The following is a 13701-nucleotide window of genomic DNA, read 5'->3' as shown; positions in this document are numbered from 1 at the left end:
TGGTAACAGGCTCGGATGGGAGCCCAGGTCCTGCTGGAATGGGGCAGCACCCTCGGGCCCTGCCAGCGTTACATCGCACACCTGCAAGATGGAAAGCCTCTTCTGTACACTTTTTACTATGTGCTTGGCAGAGGCTTTGGACAGTTCATACTGAAAAATGAGTGTTGAAACAAAGACTAGCTCATTTTCTTCTTCAGTGATGCCCGTAGCCGGCTTATTGTGAACTGGAAGGAGCAGGGTGAGCAGAGACATGCAGTGTATGTTTTAAATATCCTTGGAAATAGTCATTGAAGCTTCTGAAAAGTTATTTTAATCTACAGCTTATTTTTCTTCCTAACCAGTGACACCAAAAATAAGATTGCATTGGGGTTTAACACTGGCAGGCAGATTGTTCCCAGGGCACTTGGAAGCTGGCTCCTGAAGCTGGGAGTGAACTGCTGTCTTGTGCTGTGTTCCTCCAGGGTCGCCCAACACTGAGCATCAGACGTCACTAGGACGGTGCTGAAATTGAGAAGTGACTTAGGTAATTTATAGTCAGCACATCTTCCTCAGGGTCTGAAATCGAAGAACTTGAGACCTGAATGGATCAGGAGCTGTTTTATCGTCTTACGGTGTCCATGCAAGCTCTGTTGTAGCGTTCCGTGTGTGTATGTAGCTCTGGCTCACAGTGAGTAGATGGGAGCAGGTGTCTGCCTGGAAATGTCCTGCCGTGAGGATGGGGTCAAGTGTCTGGCTGGAAAAGAGGCACCTTTTCAAAGGTTTTCTTTTGGGGGATAAGTCATCTGATTGTAAATGCCCTTCCTCTCTGTCTTGGGGGCTGCGAGGACCCTTCATCTTCTCCGAGTTGCTGCTCAGGTTTGAATCTGGTTCTGCAGCCTCTCTCCGAGTTGTGAAGCAGCCACGCGGGCACGATGGGGGTGTGGGTCCGGCTGAGTGGAAACACGTAGAGGGCCTGGATTAAAATTAAGCTTGAGCTCTTCACTAGTTTGCTTGCCACTTGACCTCTGTGAATCTCAGTGTCCCTGTCTGTAACATGGGGATGCTAATTAGCTTATTGTTGGGAGGCTCAAAAGAGGACACCCTGGGGTCACCCCTGTGGAAGGACTTAGTGGTTTCAGTGAACAGTTGGAGTTACTTTGGGATCAGGCTTCAGGTAAGTTCCGTCGCTTCCACAGAACCGTTAAGTTTCTATTGGCAGGCTAATTTACTTCTTAAAACTTGATCTCATCTGGAAACCGGAGTAATACACCTACTGGGTTAGATTGTTGGGAGAATTAAATGCGATACAAGTCAGGTGCCTTGTATCTAATCTCGGCTTCGTGAGGTCCCACTGTCCTGCAGTTAGGCATCTGTGGTCACATACTAGCCGTTGCATAATGTCGTGCACTGGTTGAGCTCTTTGGACAATAAACTGTTAGTGAATCTTCACAGTGGTAAGAGGGTTTAACTAATATCGTCCCCTCCAGAGTGTGCGGAGGCAGGGGTGGGGTGAGGCCTGAGGGCTGGGAGTGAGTGGGTGGCTAGGGGAAGTCTGGCTGTTTGTACCTTGACATGAGGATTTGTCTGGAAGATAAATGACCCTCTGCTCGTCTAATTTGGCAGGTCAGTGATTAGTGCCCGTTAACATTTATTAACTACCATACATTTTGCTGATAAATATTGTAAAGCTATAACGATCAGAAAGTTCATAGAATTTACTAAAGAGAAACTTTTGTCTGTGTCTTTAAATATGGTTTAAAATAGAAATGGCCAGTCTAGCAGGTCCTCTTAGGGAATGGTGTGCTTGCACAAGAGAAAGTTAGCAGAGAGTTTTGCAAAATAATACTTAATGAAGTGTTGCTTTTAGCCGCTGACAAATGAGTTTTATTTGGTATATCCCTCAGGAAGACTGTAGTCTGATGGAATAAGAATCATAATTGATGGATGAGCCTGGAGAGTTTGAATGTGAGGGTGTGTGTGTGTGTGTGATGGTGTGTGTGCGTGCGTGCGCGCTTCAAGGTGAGGTGCTCATAGTTGTTCTTGTGTGTGTGGCACGTGAGAAGAGTCCTGGCTTATCTGCGTAGTTTTCTCTGGTTGCTCACGTGTGGCACGGCTTGTTTTTCTTCTAGGATGCGGAGAAAGAGAAGGAAACCCACAATTACCTCAGCAAAGAGGAAATCAAAGAGAAAGTTCATAAATACAACTTAGCAGTCACGGACAAGTTGAAGATGACCTTGGTAAGCGCCCATGATACTGTTTAGACTGACAACATGTCATATAAGTTGTTGCTGCTACAATCTGTACGTCTTAAAATCTCTGACTCATACCTGTAGGAGTTGATTTGTCAAGGTGTGCAGGACGGGAAAGTGAAATAGTTCTGTGTCTTTCGAATTAAAGCTGTATTTTGAAGCAGCTGTATCTCAAAATCAGTTAACACTTCTTAAAATTTTATTTTAAAAAATTTTGTGACCCCCCCCTACAGAATTTTTAGCATTGCATGTAATCACTGCCTGTTTAACATAACAGGTGGTAACTCAGATTTCTAAGGCCTTAGATAAGTTTTATCTTGTGTAAATAAGTTTGGAAGTGTCAGGAAAGCGCTTTTGTGCCCGTGGATTGGAATATAATTGAGCCGAGATTTTTCTCAGCTGGTTGTTGGTGTAAGATGATGTGAGTAATATCCAGTTTCCTACAGGCTTCTGCGACCTCGTGCCAACACTGTTGGAAGCGCAGTGGGGAGTGCGGGTGTAGGAGGGAGAATTCTGCCTGGGGCTTGTTGACATGGAAGGAGAGCTGACAAGAAGGCTGGAGTGTTCATGTTCCTCTTAACTGGACTGGGGGCTGTGCCTCACCCGCCCTTTTGGTGGCTTTCCTCGAGGTACCTGCCACCCTTTGGTGCCAGTTTCCAGGACCTTGGACTGCTGCCTGTCAGTCTATTGACTGTGAACTGAGAGAGGTCAGCAAGGGACGGGGTGACCTGCTTAGAACAGGCTGTACTGAATTCTGTGACCCTTCAGGGGAGCTTTTACATATAAACCCTTGTGGTCAAGGATCCCTCCCTGGTGGGACTCTGCCAAAAGGAGAGGGGCAGGCGATCTCACGATTATGCTGCATTATTCCAGCAGTGATGTTTCTCCTTTTTCAAACACAGTTTTCATCAGAGCAGACAAATTCCACTGCCCCTCCCCGCAAGGAGATTAAAACAGATGCAAGTTTCCATGTTGTTTCAAAGAGTAAGAATTTTTTGTGTTGTATAATACTTTCCACAAGAATGAACAAGTGAATTAGGATTGTAAATTGATCTTGTGGAAAGAAAGAAAAAGAATGGACCATATAATTTAAGAAACAAACAAACAAAAAGAATGGACCATAAAGGAAGTTTTTAATATTCTTCTTTAACTGTGTCATTTATATGTAACACCTGAGGATGTGTTTAAAACATTACAATATTTCTAAATATACTGAATGTAAAAAGAAAAAGTGAAGACCATTGTTACTATTTTTAGCAACTAAGAAATAGTAATTCTACCATCAATCAAGACAAGTACTAAACTAACTCATCAAATTATGTATATTAAATATGTGCAGTTTTTTGTATAAAAACTACACTTCAATAAAGCTGTTAAAAAATACATAGAGAAGGAGACGTAAATACATGTTAACACAAAAAAGACAGGTGCGTATATTATAATAGCTGTAGTTCACATTGTAGCTTGAATTTGCTTTAAAAATGTTGCTGCTTGAGGTGCCTGAACCGCATCCTCATGTGTCCCGTGCTGTATGGGATACGTGCTATATGAAGGAGTTTAGGCAGAATTGGTAATGTCGCGTGTACCATAATAGCCGCTAGGAGTGAAGATAGCTTGTTTTCTTACTGTCGACTCCTTGTTGACTTCGGGACGTCCGAGTCCTAATTGTGACCTTCTTTTCTGTGCGGTAGCTGGTCCTCAGGCGCAGATGTGGTTTCCTCTGAGCGGAGGGCCTAGACGTATCCCCTGAGCATCGGTAGCCCTGCGGTTTGGCCGGCATCTGCGCCAGGGGACTGTGGCCACCCCACTGGGCCCTGGCCTGTCACAGGTAGCCTGAGAGACGTGAGTCTCGGACTTCAGTGGCTGCCGCACTCGGAGGCTGCTTCAGTCCAGCTGCCACATCTGCCCTGCAGACCTGCCTCTGGAAGCACTTTGCTGGGGTGTGTTTACCTCCCTCCAAGGTCATCCCCTTAGGGGCCCTCTTCAGTGAGGTTCTGCCACGGAGAGAGCTTAAGGGAAAAGAACGAGAGAGAGAGTGTTGCACGGTCCTGTATCTGTTTTGATGTGCTCCTTCCCCAGAATGCCGCCGTCAGCCCGGCTAAGCGTGTGCTTTTTTCTTCCCGCTCCAGAATTCAAACGGGATTTACACTGGCTTCATTAAAGTGCAGATGGAACTCTGCAAACCTCCGCAGACTTCTCCGAACCCTGGAAAGCTCGCGCCCAGCAGCAACGGCTGCATGAACACTCTTCACATCAGCAGCACGAACACTGTGGGGGAGGTGATTGAGGCCCTGCTCAAGAAGTTTCTCGTGACCGAGAGCCCTGCCAAGTTTGCACTTTATAAGCGTTGTCATAGGGAAGATCAAGGTACACTGCCATGCTTAAAATTAAAATGCTGTCTGCGTTTGCATCTTCTGTCCTCATTAGCAGCAGGAAGACTGATGGTGTGTCCACGTCAATTATGTCGGAGCCCAGGGATGGATTCTGTAAGCCGTGGTGATCATGGCATGCACTTAATATTTCCTGGCTGTCCGTATTTCCGAGTTGGACAGTTGTGGGTCTGCTCAGGAGCTGGGAGGCATTTTTGGAGGATTTTGTGACATGCACAGGGGGATAGCTTTGAAATTTTTTTTTTTTGTAGCTTTGATTTTAATGCTCTTTAGGACAAAAAAGAGTGTCTCTGTGCCTGAAGGTTTCAGTAGCACATTTCATGTTTGATGTGCATCTGAACGTGGAGGGGTTTGCTGGACTTGCCTCCCCGGAGACCCTGAGGATGGGGAGGCACGTGTGCGTTATTGCGCATTTCAGACTCACCCACGTAAACGGCATGCCCCTGTGTTCTTCTGTTTCCCTAGCTGGTCTCACTGGCCATTACTCGGGGGCATTTTGCTCCTCAGCCTCTGTGAGGCACAGACAATGGGGAATAACATTTTGATCTGGAGTCTGCCTGTCTGAACTTAATACTCATGTTTAGTGGATAGCAAGAGAGTATTAAATTATTGCATGAAACTAAGATATTCCAGGTTAGGTACTCAAGCAGAAATTGATACCACTGGTGGACAAGAGTGATTTAGGGATTCACGAAGTGCTAATTTGAAAATTGTGTGTATGTGTGAGCAATCAGCTATTTAAATTTTTTAAAGTTTTTCTGGGTAAAGCCTAAAGCAGCTATGGAGAAAAATATACCAACCTGACATGACAGGAAGGTCCTTTAGTTGCATGGGGATGCAACCTGGCTAGTTGCTGAGTGTGGGTGCATTTTTTGAACACACACTGTGGGCTGGGCCTTGCAGAATACAGAGGCGAATAGGCCAAGGTTCCTGCCCTCCAGAGGCCCAGGCTCAGCAGGGTGGGGGAAGTTTACATCCACAGGGAAATCGGCGCCTACCATGCACTTGTGTCCGGAAGTGCCAAAATAGCGTGGATAAGCTCAGATGGCATTTCTGTCATGCCAGTTTCTCTGCCTGCTCACCTGGACGTCAGCTGCTCATTCTGACACTAATAGCGTCCTGTTGGAGTATTGCCCTCATCGCTGGCAAATCTTTCAACGTTACAGACAATGCCATTCCCCTGTGTGTGTGTGTGTGTGTGCGCGCGTGCGTGCAGCATGAGACACACATAGCTGTGCTTAAAGCCCCCAGGGCTGGTATTCTGACTGGTTTGTTTGCAGCTGCCAATTCTAAATTAATCTGTAGAGATATCTGCTCCTAGAGCTCTGATTTCATGTTCTTTGGATGGTATATTTTTATTGTTTTTAAAGGGGTTGCAGATTCTCTTTTAACTTTCTTGTTTTCTAAAAGGAGAAGCAGAATGAATTGTAAGCCCATTTGGGGACTAATACCCATTTAAATTCATTCTTGAAAATTGTTTGCTTTTTAATCAAGGCACAGTTTATACTGTGCAGACAGGACGGAAATAGTGTCGCTTTCCTTCTTCTGTGGGCTTTTTATTGGTGGTAATAAGATGAGGAGGATGGTGACTTGGCGGCTGGGGAACAGACTGTTGCTTTGATCTGGAGGAGGGGATGGTAGGGCGTGTGTGGTCTAGGGAACGATTCATTATTGTTAGTGACACATTGCTTGTTTCCTTACCTAGTCTACGCCTGCAAGCTCTCAGATCGGGAACATCCCCTCTACCTGCGTTTGGTAGCAGGGCCCAGAACAGACACACTTAGTTTTGTTCTTCGTGAACATGAAATTGGAGAGGTGAGTGATGGTTTATTCTTGCTTTAAACTTTACAGACCAGCTGGCCCCATTTTATCGCTCTAGTGTGGGGCCTTCGCCGCCGGGGTTGAGGAGGAAGGCAGGGGAGAGAGAATGTGTGCGCATGTGTCCGTCAGTCTGTCTGTCCTGGGAGGAAAGGCGGTCCTGTGGAGGACAGCTTTCTGTGTGTTTTCTGTGTTTTCTGTGAATTGTCAGAAATGGACCCAAAGTTAGCCTACAATAGAATTCGTTTACAGCACTGATTATGTCGGCCTATAATTTTCAGAGGTGGAAGGAAATCAAGTTTTTTACTTGATCTCCACCCAGAGTCATTTTCGCCTCTTTTACCTGCAAATTACTCTAATCCAGCTGAACTTTGAAAGTTGACACTCTCCAAATGTTTGCCACTAACCAAGGTCATTGTACAGGGAAATCAAAGGAAATGCAGTCTCTTTACTGCAAAAGACATTTAACTTTCTAGAATCTTTTTTTCTCCTTTTGCCCAAATGATTAAGACATTATGTTTACATATATATATCATTCACCATTTTCTCTCCAGGGAGGACTGTATTTAGACCAGTTCAGGTGAAGGAAAAAGCACTTTGGACTGTCCTTCTAGATCAAGAGTCAACTTTAAAACGACACTTGAGTGCGTCTCTGAGGCTCTGGGCCTCAGTCTTGCATCTGGAACAGGGACTGGTGTGAACTGTCCATGTAGAACATTTTGTGATGCAGTGAGATAAGATTTCTGGGTTAAGAGTTAGGAAACCAGGAGGTTCCTGTTCCTCTTGTTCCATTGGGAGCCGGACCTTGGGTGTATCTTCTAATCTTTTCAGTCCTCAGTTTTAATATCTGTAAAGTTGGGACTGAAGACATTAAAAGGTGGTTTTGAGTCGCAAATTAGAAATGTATGTAAACTTGCTTTGTAAATAGTGTATTTATCTGTGAGTGTAAATTGGAACTTTGTTTAGGGAGTTTTGGGAAGACAGTGATTTTGGACATTTTTGAAGTTTCTTTTGATGCTAATGTTTTGAGGTTTTTAAAATTCACTCTCGTTTTGGAGACAAAGCTGGCTGCAGAAGTCTCCTTTGGCCTTTTAGTTTGGCACATGGCAGGTGCCCTCTGACAGCTGAAGCCAGACGTGTCAGCAAAGCCTCATCGCTGCTTTGTCTTTCTCGGTCCTGGTCTTTTTCATATTGCACAGAGTCCAGTGCAGTGAGAGCCCCTCAGGTCTGGGAGGGAATTATGGTAGCTTAGTTGTGAAATTTACTTTGCACTGTGTTTGGTTTTGTTTTTTTGTGTGTGTGAGGAAGATCAGCCCTGAGCTAACATCTGCCAATCCTCCTCTTTTTGCTGAGGAAGACTGGCCCTGGGCTGACATCCATGCCCATCTTCCTCTACTCTATATGGGACGCCGCCACAGCCTGGCTCGACAAGCGGTGCGTGGGTGTGCGCCCGGGATCCGAACCTGCGAACCCCGGGCCGCCGCAGCGGAGTGCACGCACTTAACCGCTTGCGCCACCGGGCAGGCCCCTGCATTGTATTTTAATGTCCCTGCTGCTCTGTGGGACCTCTGTACGGTGGTCTTGTTTCTCAGTTATTTAAGGTTAATGAATTGAGGGAAGAAGCTTTCCATAGCTTTCAGGGAGTGGGAGGGAGATGATATTTTATAATGTCTTTATTTTAGAAAACATATGTGAAAAATGTTAATTTTTTTTAATTAATGGAATATTCTAATATAGAAAGTTTTGCTTTCCTACTCCATGTTTATTTTCTTTAATAACCAGCTCAAAATTCATCTCCCGGAAGCCTTCTGTCATGGAGGCCACTTGGTGGTTTTTCTGCCTCCTCTCCATTCACTGTATGGGGTTGTCTCCGGGCTTTTCCCTGCCCTCCTGCCCTGGGGATTCCTCAGTGGAAGTTGCTCCTGGCCGGGGCAGTGATGCTCAGCCGGGACCCAGGGCCCCCTTTTGGGAGGGAGGACATGGAGTGGCATCAGGTGATGCCAGATACCCTCTTGACATTTCCTGCTTTAATTAAAAATTTTTTTAAAATGCCACAAACATTTATTTTGTGCCTGCCAAGTACTGGGTGCTGTTAGGGAAACAGAACTCAGAGCCTCAAGGGCAAGAGGCAAAGCCCCAGTAGTGAGTAGTAGGATGGCTGCTGTGTAGCTGAGGTGTAGGCGAGAGAGAGACGGACGGACGGACGGACAGACACACAGTGAGCAAATAATTAAAATAACTTGAAAATCTGTTGTGATCAGGGCTACCAGTGCTCAGAGAGAGCTTTCTAATAGACTTAGTCCTGGGTGGGAGGGAGGGGAGGAAAGCATAGACGCCTTCTTAGAGAGAGTGGCATTTAAACTGAGACTTGAAGGTCGAGCAGGAGTTTGCCAGGCAGAGTGGACGAGGGGAGAGCGTGTGCAGAGCCACTGGGGTAGTGAGTGAGGGGCACAGCATGAGAGCTTGGGGTGTTTCAGACTTGGCAGAAACAACCAAGGGAAGCCATTGAGTGATCCTCAGCAGGAGAGGGTCATGACCAGATTCACATTTACAAAGAGTATCCTGGCTGGCTGTTTGGGCAACAGATGGGGGAGTTTAAGAGTGGAGTGAGGAGGCCGGGTGGGAGGGGTCCCAGGATGACGGTGGCCAGCACGGTGGCCAGCACGAGGGGGCAGTAGAGGTGGGGAAGAGCAGGCTGATGGGAGAACTGTTAGGAAGTGATGAAATTGATTGTGGGAGGTGAGAAAGAAGGCAACCAGTGATGACTCCAAGTAGAGGGAAGAGAGGGCTTTAGGATGGAGGGGTGTGGAATCGTTTCTAACGCCTCCAGGGGTCAGATCAGGAGTGGGGGTGTCTAATGGCTGTGGGGATATGGAGGCCTTTGGCCTTAGTGAGAGCCGTTCTGGAGAACCCATGGGAGGAGCAGGGAGCAGAGGGCATGGAGCTGCGCCGAGTGGGCGCGGAGGGAGCGCTGGTAACAGGGCTCAGCTCCTGTAAACTCTGGGCTGTGGGTCTGGAGGGAGGGAGCCACACCCCCACGTGCTGGTGGTCAGCTTTCCTAAGTCTGGACGTGGGATGAAACACCTGGCGCTTTTCTTTTTTGTGTTCTCTCACAGTGGGAAGCCTTCAGCCTTCCAGAACTACAGAATTTCTTGCGGATCCTGGACAAGGAAGAAGATGAGCAGCTGCAGAGCCTGAAGAAGCGCTACGCGGCCTACCGAGACAAGCTGGAAGAAGCCCTCAGCGAGGCATGGAAGCCTGGCTAAGGCGCGGGCTCCCGCCGCCCGGACGGCGCAGGACGTGTGCGGACCAGCAGCAACCGTCTCTTCTCGGAGGGCTCATTCTTGCCCCGTGATGCTAAGGGCTTCCCCTTTTTATCTCTAGATGTAGTTCCCAAACCTGGTCACGCAGCATCCTGCACCTTAGGCGTCCTCTGTGAGGGATTCTGCAAGCTTGTTCTGTTACATCACTGCGGTGTTACCTCTTGGCAAGCTGTGAATCTGTTCTCATCTGGAGCATTCTAGAGTGCTTTGAAGCGTGAACTCTGGGTGGTTGTTTTTTTCCTTATTTTCTTTTAGTTATTTTAATTATGTGATGTTGATGTTAAGCTTAAGGATGTGCAAACGATTTTTTACAAGCTTAACAAGGAATCTATCTGAATACTTGTCCTATGTTGAAACTACCTGTCTTCTTTGTTTTTGTTTTTTAAATGTCAGAGGAAATGGTCCCTGTGAGTTGAAAGGCACAGGAAGCTAGAACTCTGAGGGCTTTGTGGAGGATTTTGGAGGAGTCTGACAGAGAGTAAAGAGCAAGTTTGGACGAAGGCGCGAGTGGAGGCGGGGCTCCGAGGGCAGGTGTTTGGGCGACGAGTTGATGGTAGAGGAGGAGGGTGTATTTGCTGGTGACCGAGTGGAAAAGCATTCAGTTTTGAAATGTCAGACCCCCCGCAGTAGTGCTTGACTTCCTGTTAAGTCAAATGTGGGAACAGAACCAAAGAAAGTAGGACCTCGACCACAAGGAGGGCTGACTCTGCAGCTGACCCAGAGCCGGGCGGAGCACTCAGGAGGCGACCTCCAGACCCAGGTGACGGGCCCACGGCCCGCAGCTGCCCCCCTCAGGGCCTGGCCTGGGGCCTCCTTTCCACAGTGGAGGGTCTGACTGGGGCAGCTTCTCTGGGCAGGTGGAGCGGTGACGTTCGCTAACTCCTGTGAAGTTCTGGTTTCCCCAGGTCGTTTTCAGAGCTGAGGAGGAGTTTGGGGGAGGGCAGCTGTTTCCCCCACCGTTAGCGGGGAGATTCGCCAAGTAAAGAGCGCACAGCACACTTCCTGACAATCACCCCCTCCTTTCCCTTCCCCTCCCTCCTGCCTCCTTCCCTCTCCCTCCTCTTCCTTCTCACTTTCTCTTATTCAGTGAAATCTTCTTGCATAATGTAGAACAGGGACATGGATTCAAGACCCAGGACCAGGAGAGGGAGGAAGTCCACCCCCACTGACCACGCAGAGGGGTTCCTTATGGAAACACTTCATCACAAGTGCGTGTTCCTATCGACCAAAGAATCGCATGTGCAATAGAGCCTTCCTAAAGCAGGTTGAATACCCTCACCTTATGCAGCAGGTAATCTGAAAACAACGGGCAAGGGGTGCTGTGGTTCTAGAGGGGCCTTACTGTGTCTTTTTAGCCTAGGATATTTTTTGTTTGTTTATAAATTCCCAAGGAATTGTTAACACTTTGGTGACACCTAATGGATTCTTTTTGAAATTCCGAGGTGCTTCAGTTCTTTGCCTCTTAAGTGAACTGTGCCTTTTGTTGTATTTCTGTCTCCTCTTGGTGGCCCTTCTGACTCTTCAGAGAAGACCCATCTTGTGGGAGGCAGATGGAAGTGTTGGTTATGCTGTGCCACACACGTTACTGAGACAATCATATCTTGCTGAACTTTTTAAGGAAAGTTGGAAAAAAAAAAAAAGTAGAACTAGCTATAAAATATGTATGGCACATCTTGTTTAATTTTGCATGTAACTTCTTTTTAGTGCATTGATGAGGTTTTAGTAACATTGTCATCCAACACTTTACCTTCATTGTTCAGGGAATGCCTTCATGATTTTTATACTGGTTTTACTATTCAGACTACGGCTTGGGTTTGAGTATACTGTTATCCACCACCTGGTCTCTTAATTACCCATTCCAGTAAGCTTATGTTTTGTGAAGCATTTGTTTCTCAGATGAAGACACTGTTAGAACCTAAAGTAGGAGCTGATGGGTATCTGTGAATTTTTTTTTTTTTTTTACTTGAAGTAGATTGTCTAAAATAGGCATCCTCATCTGCGTTCTCCAGAACCTCGCTCACTGTCGTGTGCACTACAAGTTGCAATTTGGAAACCTTGCTGTATTGAAATTCTGTCAGTACAGGTTCTTTGCAGACTGATACTCTCTCTCAAACACTGGTGACCGCAGCAACGTTTTTAATGTGTAAAAGAGGGAAGGCCACTGAGGCCAAAGATTTTTAAAAATCATTGTACAAATTCTTATGTTAAATTAAGCTTTGCTGTAATACTGTTTTCTCTTCAGTATGTGATGGTACAGGAACGATGTTAAATGAAGGGGTAGTATTGCAGGGGAGCATTTTAAATCACAGAAGTAAAAAGTTATAATATTTATAATTTCGATGAGTTTAAGTTTATTTTTATAGGGAAGATTTTTCTTTCCTAAAATTGTTTCTGGAACGGCAAATTGTTTCCATTATTAAAAGTTGAAGTTGTTAGTGGATGTTTGTGTGTCTTTATTTATGATAATACGCCAGATGAAAGAACGTCACGGGAGCGGGGTGAGCTGCTTTTGCAGATACATGGGGACACGTGCTGGAAGGTGACAGCTTTTACCAGGTTTGAATGGGGCACATTTGTCCTCCCAAACGTCATTCTTCCTTTGCTGTATCCTCTGGGGAAAATAACCCTGGGTGAGTGTCTGCCCGTATAACACCTTCCTAAAACAATTGTGAGATGCACATACATTCAACAGTATAAAGCATGTGGACAGTCTAAAGAATTACTCTCAAGTGGATGCCCTGTGAGCACTACAAATAGAACATGGGCGGCTCCTTAGAAATCCTCTCCCTCCACCTCCAGGCTGGCCCCTGAGGTCTCCCTTCCTTGAAACTGACCACTTTCAACATGGAGGTATTTGTACTTTTTGGTCACCATGACTCTCCCGCGGGATGGGAGTGTTTGGTGGTCAGCAGTGGCGACTGGGTTCTCCCCTGGGTGCCCCACTGCCCTCTCCTCAGGCCTCCGCTCTGCGCGGGGCAGGGTCTTCGCTCCTGCGCTGCCCCCTAGAGGCGTAGGTGGAATAGCGAGGCTGCTCCACTGGTGACCAGGAAACATTGCAGGACAGACAGCTGCTTTATAAGTGAAAGGAGGATGGTAGAAAATGATGGCCCCATGTAGAGACCCCTTTGCACTGAACTATCCGGAGGACTCCGGCTTGGGAGTTCAGCCTGGGTTACTACCCAAGGTGCAGGAAGACGCTTTGGGATTTTTATCCCTTAAGGGGAACTAGCTTCCTGCCCCAGATTTTGCTTCAGAATTTGTCACCAATTGATAACTTGTTTAAATAAATATTCTTTTGGTGCAGAATCAGTTCTTAAGAATTGTACACTGCGTTTGGGACTGTTAGATGATCCTAATTAGGTGTTTTGTTTTTTGAAAGAGCAGGGATAGGCTCTATACTATAACAGCAAATTCAAACAAAGTACCAACCGGCGAGCATTATTCTAAAAAGCTTAGGGGCCGGCCCCCTGTCTTAGCGGTTAAGTGCTCACGCTCCCCTACTGGCGGCCCGGGGTTCGGATCCCAGGCGCGCACCGACGCACCGCTTCTCCGGCCATGCTGAGGCCGCGTCCCACGTACAGCAACTAGAAGGATGTGCAGCTATGACACACAACTATCTACTGGGGCTTTGGGGAAAAAAAGGAGGAGGATTGGCAATAGATGTTAGCCCAGGGCCGGTTTTCCTCAGCAAAAAGAGGAGGATTGGCATGGATGTTAGCTCAGGGCTGATCTTCCTCACCAATAAAAAAATAAATAAAAAATAAAAAAAAGCTTAATGTGCATTACTTCATTTTCTCCCCCTGTGTCCACTTACAAGGAATGATGCCCTGAGGCCAGGAGCTTGCCCTCTCCCCCCTGTGAGGCCGGCAGAGCCGGTCTGCCTCTCCACGCTCTTTCCCTGTGAGCTCTGTCCGGCTTTTCAGTTAAACTGCCTGTGAAGGC

The 13701-nt window shown here is 46.8% G+C and overlaps 1 protein-coding gene across 2 annotated transcripts in view; it reads left to right on the top strand.

Moving 5' to 3' along the window:
• RASSF3 (Ras association domain family member 3) overlaps positions 1-12199 on the top strand; it is a 68720-nt gene extending 56521 nt beyond the window's left edge. For both annotated transcript variants that reach the window (XM_058557716.1, XM_058557717.1), the window contains 4 exons: positions 2109-2216; positions 4358-4595; positions 6324-6433; positions 9553-12199. In XM_058557716.1, coding sequence (XP_058413699.1) covers positions 2109-2216; positions 4358-4595; positions 6324-6433; positions 9553-9702 — 606 coding nt within the window. In that variant the 3' untranslated portion in view covers positions 9703-12199. The remainder of the gene's footprint in view (positions 1-2108; positions 2217-4357; positions 4596-6323; positions 6434-9552) is intronic.
• Positions 12200-13701: the final 1502 nt, after the last annotated feature.

The sequence above is a fragment of the Diceros bicornis genome, chromosome 17, assembly GCF_020826845.1.
Source record: "Diceros bicornis minor isolate mBicDic1 chromosome 17, mDicBic1.mat.cur, whole genome shotgun sequence".
NCBI classification, from domain to species: Eukaryota; Metazoa; Chordata; class Mammalia; order Perissodactyla; family Rhinocerotidae; genus Diceros; species Diceros bicornis.
Note: the sequence above shows the minus strand (reverse complement) of the source record. Positions and strands in the feature narration are given on the sequence as shown.